General features: G+C 39.6%; 1 protein-coding gene across 1 annotated transcript; it reads right to left on the bottom strand.

Annotated features, from left to right (window-relative positions):
* Positions 1–5629: 5629 nt before the first annotated feature.
* Positions 5630–6378, bottom strand: LOC115760006. The gene is made up of 2 exons (XM_030701164.1): positions 6121–6378; positions 5630–6061 (listed from the first exon to the last, which is right to left on the bottom strand). The coding sequence occupies exons 1-2, from the start codon at positions 6302–6304 to the stop codon at positions 5742–5744; spliced, it is 504 nt and encodes a 167-aa protein (XP_030557024.1). The 5' UTR covers positions 6305–6378; the 3' UTR covers positions 5630–5741.
* Between the last annotated feature and the right edge of the window lie 2355 nt (positions 6379–8733).

The following is an 8733-nucleotide window of genomic DNA, read 5'->3' as shown; positions in this document are numbered from 1 at the left end:
ATACCCTGAACCCTCTACTTCCAACATCAAATGCATATATATATTCTATTATAGAAGCTATATGTCAAGTTTGGTGACTCTAGCTCTTATTATTTACCAAAATTGCTTAAAAAACAGGATATCGATATCGATTTTTATCGATTGCTTCGAAACGGAGTAAGTTATCGATTATCGGAAACAAACTCGATCTGTTCGGGAACTAGGAGCATCTACATCTAAAATTTCTCTAGCTCTTATAGGTTCTGAGATCCTTGCGTTCATACATACGGACGGACAGACAGACGGACATGGCTAGATCGACTCGGCTATTTATGCTGATCAAGAATATATACTTTGTGGGGTCGGAGAAGCTTCCTTCTGCCTGTTACATACATTTGGATTTTGCACAAATACAATATACCCTTATACCCATTTTTGATGGGTTCAGGGTATAAAAATTACCCGTCTTAGCCCGGGCTGCATTAATAATATTGAAAATGCAAGCAGTATCGAAATTGTTTGTGTTATTCTTGTCAACTTCAAAAAATACATAGAAAACTGTATTAATTAATTAATGCGTTAATTATTCTTCTTATTAATTAATTAATTAATTAAACATCAATTATAAACACAAGCTCAGAAACTCACAGTCCCTCTCGTTGCTTTAGTTATTTTTCAAATACATACAACTCTTCAAAAATTCACCGAAACTTTTCGAAAAAGTTAAAGGAGGTTAGGATTTAAAAGTGCATTTTTTATGGTAATATGATTTTTGTGGGATGCGTGACATTATAGATATGCTTTTATAATTTATCAGCGGCTATTTAAAATCTACCCATATTAACATTATTTCAACGTCTAAAATAAGCTTAAAGTCCATCCAAGAGCCGTGGATTTTGAATAAATTTCAAAATGAGTTTGAAGGCGATCGGATTATAAACAACAAGTTGCAAGTTTTCCGCCAAACTCAAGCAAGCTTGGACTTACCGAAAAATGTGAAACAAGTCTCAAATCACTTTTCCTAAGGATCCTTGGGATCGAATTTGAATCCGAATCTTCATCCACAAAATCCACCCACAAAACGATTGAATGGTAAACAAAAAAGTTGCATACAAACTTGTTTTCCCGCTTTTTCCACACTTTCCGGTGGAATATACCGTAACCCCGTGTACACCTCCAGCCCATGGGTTTACTACCATGAACAATTCTATATAGAGAGACTTTACTTTTTCAAATAAATGAATTGAAAATTCCAACTAGACTTTGAATAGTTTGTCAGCCAGTTAGTCGGGACAAATAGTTGAAATGTAGAGACATTCCGTTTTGAAAATTCAAACTAAACCATGGATAGTTTGTCTGGGTAACAATTTTTATTTTAATTTGTTTTGTTTTTTTTTATTTTTTTGTTTTGTGGATTTACTCCGTTGTTTAACATGACTCTGGTCGAAAAAAAGTGACATTAAATTAACGCTAAATATTGTGGTCAACATAAATTTGTAATTAACCATGGCGGTTGGGATCCGATATAAGGAATGGGAACGTTCCCTTATTTGCAGACCCAAGGATAATCTAACAACCGAAGCCGGCTTAAGGGCCCAGCGTTGTGCAAAGGTCGCAACCACCGAGCGCGAGGTGAATATATACTATTGGGCCACATTTAGCTAGCTCAGGTTGCAATAAACGTATTCATCTGATCGGATAGGATATTCCCACCACGATGGGCATGCTCATTGCAGGGGAATATGCGCGGATTTGGTTGCACGATCGCGATCAGTATCAGAAGAAGAAGAAAACCGAAAAGCCAAAGTTCATCCAGAACGACTTTGAATGGTGGCTAAAGCTGCGCAAAACTAACAAGTGTTTCTGTCCCAAGTGATGGCAAAAACACTGTTACTGGCCAAAAGCTTTACGTTGATAACGGTATTATCGAAGACACACACCATGCGCGTGCAAGCTTTTGGCTATTCAAATCACAACATTTCTGGCAATCTTTTTTTCTTAAAGCGGCGACACTTGACTAATGCGCAATTCCTTGTATTAAAAAAACCACACACACACATACACGCACACACACACACATTGAAACATTTACCGCTAACGGTAAACCATATTTTTACATACAATTTTTATACACGCTGAGTAAGTTATTAAAATGAGTCTTTTTAATTGCGTCAGTTATTATTTCGATTGGATTAACTGTGCTAATCTTTAACAATTTTAATATTGTCAAAGTCCAGTGAAACTGTAAAACAGCTGTTGACTCTGCCGGCAGCAAGAAAAAAAAGCAAAAAGTAAAAAGCTTTTGCCGCCTGCCCTCACACAGGTTGTGGTCAGAGAACAATCGAAATATGTACATATGTTGCCTTTGCCGATGCCAGTACCCACCGCCGTCGCGCCTTCTCTCTTCCACTTAACGGAGTTTAGCCACCCACGTACAAAAGAATTTGCATGCAACTTGTAGGCACTGCTCTTGCGCGTTGCTCCCACGCAGTATTCAAGCATTGCCATCGCTTCGGATTTAGCTTCGTGCGCTCGTGTCGGTCGGCTGGCTGCTCGCCGATGCTCGTTAGCGGGCTTTGGCTCGTTTGCAGTTTTCCATGGTGCGCCAGCGTCAATCAAAATCAAACGTTTGCCGCGTTTGGGTGTTCGTGTGTCGCCTGTTGTTGTGTTTTCTGTTGCTTTGGTTAATGTTAAGCCAAATGCCAACAAGTTAAAGTCGACTAAAATTGCAAATTTCTAACGAACCGAACTACCAAAACAAGCCCAAGAAACAAAATAAAAAAGAAACAGTGCCATGCTAAATAAAACAATAACAAATTGTTGCTTTTAGTTGAATAGGTTTGTTTTCTTCGTGCTCATATTCGCGTTCGTGCCGTATGTGTTTTGAATTTGTGCCTGTGTATGTACATACGTGTGTATATGCATGTGTGAGTGAGTGTATGGTGTGCGAAATAACGAAAACATTTTCTGCTGTTTTGTTGCAGCAACTGGTAAGTCAAAGGCAAGCTATTAGGAAATAGCATTTTTAATTCTTTTTCATAAATTTTTAATTGCTTTCATGTTCAGCTGTGACCGCTGCGTTTTTATGATGATTTTAATGCGGCGAATTGGGAGTAAAAGGCAACAATATGCTAACTTTATACTCACGCACACGCGCGTATAATGTATGTACTTACAAACACACACACACACACGCATACTTATATACACACATACAGCTTTTTAGCTTTTGTGTGTGTGAATTGGCAATAGTTTGTGGCACACAAAGCAAAGCAACAAAACGTAGCAACAAAAACTGGCAAACAAGTGCATTCAGCGAGGCAACTCAACCAGTTGACGCAGCAGCAGCAGCAGCAGCAACAACAACAACAACGTAATGCGCCGCTGAGGCATGGCCAGGGCTTCGCAGCGGGCAGAGCAGTAACGCTTTCTTACTCACCACGCGCAAAGCAAAACTGAAGCCTATTTGGTTTTCAGTGTATTGCCAAGCGCTGTCGACGTCAACGTAAATTGCTCTGCTGTTGCACGTCTACGTTTTTATGTCTTGCCATTTACACATGCTTACATGCGTGCATATGTGCGTGTGTGTTAGTGTAAGAAAACATGCATTATATGTAAATGCATAACTATCTATACATATATGAATGCGGGTGTGTGCATGTGTGCATGTGTGCATATTTCTGCTGGGAATTAAAGCTCTTACGCACTTTCGTGCTCTTTTGCGTTGTTGTACAACGCTTTTCGATTAGATGACAGTTAATTGCATTTATATATTTCCAATGCACGGCATTAACGGTTGATAAGCTTTGCGTGGCATATGCTTCGCAGACGTCTGCTGCCCCCTCCCCCCTGGCCGTCCCCTTGAGCTTTCTCAAACTAATACAAGTTTACGCTCAACTAACAATCGTCCAGATTGGTTGGCGAGACAGGTTTTTATTTAAATACACAATTCATAAATATTGTTTAATTAACAATTTGTTAAATTATCTTTTAAATGGTCTTTTGGCAGGCAGAGACAGACCTTAGTACAATTTTAAGGACACACAGAGAGAGAATAGTATCTGAAGCAATATGTATCTTAATATGTATCTTAACTCTGAAAGCTGAATGAGAATCGTTAACGCATCATCTATTCTTCCTTGTATTGCCTTCGACACATGGAGTAATTCTCAATATTCTTATAGTCTCACATCGGAGATGCATGTTTTCCTAGAACTTTTCCAGAAAACTTGTTAGTCTGTGTTCGAAGGAATGCAAGTCCGATATTTTCCGTTGCAGTTCGTATATCTGACGCGGATATATGAATGCGATAATTAATATATCCATGTACTTTCAATAGGGTCTCTTGGTTTTATGTAATTCTTTGTGACATCTCCAAGAAAACTTTTTTATCGTCAACTAAAACCAAGTAATTCACACAAAGTCTGTCTGTCTGTCTGACATATTTTTAAGAGATGGAAATAAATCTTTTTCCTTTTTATTCCTGTCATAAATGTAAGAGATTGTAAGAGCTAACGAAATCGAATAGAAGAAATAGATCAACTTTTCCAGACTATTTTCTGCTTTATTTCTGATTTATTTGTAATCTTACAAAGAACGCACAATAAAAGCTCACATAATTTGATGTCCCTTGGTGTGGTGTGTTACCTCGTGTCAGAAACTGTCGACACACTCTATGATCTGTGTTTAACGGGAATCATTAATATTTAACTATTAAAATACAGAAAAAGAGTATCTACGTAGTTGGCTTCGTTAAACGTGCATACATGCCCTAAATGCTTGCGCCCACCTTTACGCAAGGACGCGCAGTGTGGAGTATTCCCTTTTACGATTATAGTGTATACATATGTACATACATAAGTATTTATGCCAGTATGCCGAAACGATGTCGTGGGATAATCCCACTTTTCGCTTTTTATACCGTTTTGTGAACAGCGCCCGCGCCCACACAGCAAAGGCAAAACCACCACGGCGCACGTCCTTACCGTTACCTACTAGTTGACCGAGACAAACATTTGTTGCACTCCCGTCGTATAGAAACTCAACACGCGCTCGTTACTCACCATATTTCGTGCTCACGCATGTCGCGCTCTCTTTCTAACTTTGGGTCCCGTCCCGGTATGTGGTATGTGCTTAGACTACATTTGCATTACTTTGACGTGCGTTGCTCTCTGCCGGCGTAGCAGTCGCTGTTGCTGTCGACGTCATCGCAAAGGTCGGAAAGGAGAACGGACAGTGGGACAGTGCGACAGTGCGACTGTGGATAACGGTCGTGGGCGGCTGGTTGGGCCAACCATATGGTCAATGCACACTGCAAACGGGGCAACTTGGCAGAGGCGACGCTTCATTTGGCTTACAAATTGAGGGAAACGACGCGTCGATGTCATTCTCGTGCTCAGCCCCCCCGCCCTTCCCCCTTGCACGCCCACTAGTTACAGGAGCCCGTCCGAGAGATGGCGCCGCTAATTGAGACATTTGTCAACTTGCACAAATGAGAGGCAATTTTTCAAAGTACGTTGCAGCATCTTGTTCTAGCAAAGGATCCAATGGTATTTCCATGGAATTTTAAACAGTTTGCACCTAGACTACCTTGTTAGTGTTTATATTTTGCCATTTTAAGGGTTAATTGAAAAGTTCAACAATGTAGCTGTGCTATGCTACTTAGCGCATCATTCAATTTTTGTATATTTATTTACCAAAAAGAAAAACTCAATTAGCAAACGGAAAATTTTCGACGCCTCAAGGCATTTGGAGTGAGTCACCTATTTAATGGGGGGCACCTGCGACCGTTTAAGCTTGCGTATCATCAATGCTTCCGGCTTCAAGTGCATACTTTGCGGTGGCATCAATGTGGTGGTAGACTCGTGATCCACAATCGATTGATGCTGACTCTGGTTCTGGTTCTTGGTTGACAGCGCCAGCTGCTTAAGGTGCTGCTTGGCGGACTTCTTGTCCAACTTGAGCTTGGACTCGTCCTTTTCGGGCTCTTGGGCGTTCTTGCGGGCGGGCTGGCCGTGCTGGCCGGGCGACTTCATTTCAGCCATGAGCGTGTCAAAGGTCATCGGCACCAAAAAGTATCTTCCTGCGGAAATGAATAAGTAGCCAAAGCGGGGAACCTTTTCAATATGTTTGTGATCGTACCATTTAGTTTCTGTAGGAAGCCCATGCGGTAGCCCATGTCAAGGGTTTGCTTGACGGGCTTCATCAGATCCTCCTGCGGCAGCTCCGTGTTCTTGGCAATGGTCACCACAATCTCGCGAAGTGTCGCCGGGGTCTTGATCAACTGCAGCGTGTGCACAACGATGGCTCCGTTAAAGTTTGGCATTTCGATAAATTCTTTAAATAACAACTTTTTATTATAGTAGATTATGAATGTTCCGTATTGTCTAATAACTATTGAAAATGAACGACATTTTAGACAACCGTCCGGTGATTCGAAATATTCCAAGTTAGCCTGCTGCGTTTCAAGTCAAGTCCTATTAAGTAGGCCACTAATCGATTCGTTTATAATCCTAATTGAAGGAATCTAGCCAAATCATCCTGCAGAAGCCAGAGCCAAATGCTTTCCAACTAAATAATTGCATTTCGTTCAAAGACTGAATTCTAATTTGAAACATTTCAACCGGACTGAAGGCAAAGCATTTAAGCACACTTACGTAATCAGTTTTACTCAGAAATTGCTGAGAATTATTTAATTTCTCTATCATATTTCAATATTTGTGCTCTTGATTTTATTGCTGTGCAAATAAATAGTTGTGGGCCCCAAATATGGCGCAATCCGTCACGTATAAAATGCCACAAATATATTTTAATACATATATATTTCGCTGTTCATGAAATCGAAATCGATTTTCCAACTGGGATTCAATATATCTGAAAGTGCTCAGACATTTGCCAAATTGAATGTTTAATTAAAGCAGCGTATTAATTATTCGGATAATGCAGACTACAAATACTATCACAGGCCAGCTTTAATTAATATATTTTAATTATTTTGATATATATATAATTATGCACATGTTAATTACACTAATTTATTGCGATTGAACAAATTGTATTCGCTTTGGCTTAACCTAGCCTCAGTTAACGTATAAAAAGTCGTATATTTTAGCAATTTTCTGCCATATGGAGTCTTAATATGGAAACCAGACACAAATGTGAGCGCGACTGTAACAAAATATGCAAATATATATACATATATATACATATATACATATATGTGAATGTGGCCCTCTTAAGTATGCTTTGGTTTTTGGCTTTAGCTCAAATGAAGTTTAACCCATCTTTAACGCATCTTTGTTGGCACTTTTTATGCCACATTTGTAAAATGTTGAAAAGGTAAAATAGTGAAAAGCATAAGCCAGATTAAGAGACGGCAAATGATGTGCTACTAATTGGCTGTGGCGAGCTCGTCATTTGTCGGAATCCCTAAGCCCCTTGACGCTTGACTAGATTTATTTTTTTTATTATTTTTATCAGCAGGATGCGTCTATATAGATATATATATATGTTTTTCTAGAAGCCCATTTAAGCATCTTTTGACATCAAGGTCGTTTACTTGAGGTATGAAAGAACGCATTCTGGTCTGTTGTTTTTTTTTCAGCTACTTGGTTAATAGTTCGCCTCGGAAGCTTAACATTAGTGCTTAATTCTGACAAGTTGTTTAAAGTGCGGAGATGTCGAGTACCCAGATCCTGCCAAGTCTCCTTCGGCATCTTCCTCAAGACTCTTTTGCATTCTCGTTGTTGTCTTAAGCCTTAATATCCTTAGCCAGGCTACGACTGTAGATGTACCAAGGAGCTTCTGTCCTGAGTCAAGAGAGATTGCGGCTTCCCACTCAGTCGATTATAATTTTTGGACAGCGATGTTCCTCTTTATGCTCGAGCAGTTCGTCTGGCAGTTCGCAAATTGACTTTTACCTGTTGATTAGCCAATTGAACCCACGTCTCAAACGCATTCAAGTGTCCTTGCAGTTGGCCAACAGTCTGATAAATACTTCTTGCTACGGAGATAATTGATGTGTCGTCGAGGGTGAAATCATTGGGGTTAACAGGTTAGAGTCAAGTGGCACGGACGCTGCCTTGGGGGGAATCCAGCTCGAGTTTCCTTGGTTACAGAGAACGTGTCGTCGACCACGATGATGAGATTTATTTACTTTAAGAAAGCTGTGGAGGGTAGCAAGGATATTAACGGAAAGCAAGGTTTTAAGTATTAATAGACACAGTCGCTTAGATGTTTGTTGATGTCGGCAAATGTTGCCACACATTAATCGAAGCTCTTTAAGCTGTTGAGAATTAAATTAACGAACAGATTTAGCTGATTTGCCGTCTTTAAAATCCTTCTCCAATACTCTGTTAAGACTGTAAATCTAGTTAATACTTCTTCGGTCTAGAGTTCATTCGAAATGGACATGTGTTCATCAGGGTACATAAAAAGTAAAGGTAGTATAGGCAAGAATATTTATATAGTAATAAGAGAATAAAAAGTCAATTTGCAAACGACAATGCGAAGAATTTGGGCTTTCTTCTATAGGTATAAAAGAATCATCCAATCAGCATAGATTTCAAGCAGGATTTAAATGTATGCTCTGATAGATCGTTAATCACCAGACGTCTATATATCTTGTAAAGTCTAATGCTCCATCAGCTATAGCTAACTTTTTCTATTCCTGAAGATTTCAAGAATATAATCGATACTAATAATTTCACTTTCCCAGCTTGGGATCGTGAGAAGCAGCTCTGTAACCCCACGACC

Source organism: Drosophila novamexicana, unplaced genomic scaffold (assembly GCF_003285875.2).
Source record: "Drosophila novamexicana strain 15010-1031.04,08,12 unplaced genomic scaffold, DnovRS2.1 tig00000387-arrow-pilon, whole genome shotgun sequence".
NCBI lineage: Eukaryota > Metazoa > Arthropoda > Insecta > Diptera > Drosophilidae > Drosophila > Drosophila novamexicana.
This window is presented reverse-complemented; position numbering and strand designations above follow the sequence as displayed.

Coding starts and splice junctions, on each gene's coding strand:
- LOC115760006 (XM_030701164.1), bottom strand. CDS start 6,304: ATGCCAAACTTTAACGGAGCCATCGTTGTGCACACGCTGCAGTTGATC. Junction 6,062..6,120: donor CTTCCTACAGAAACTAAATG/GTACGATCACAA, acceptor TCATTTCCGCAG/GAAGATACTTTTTGGTGCCG.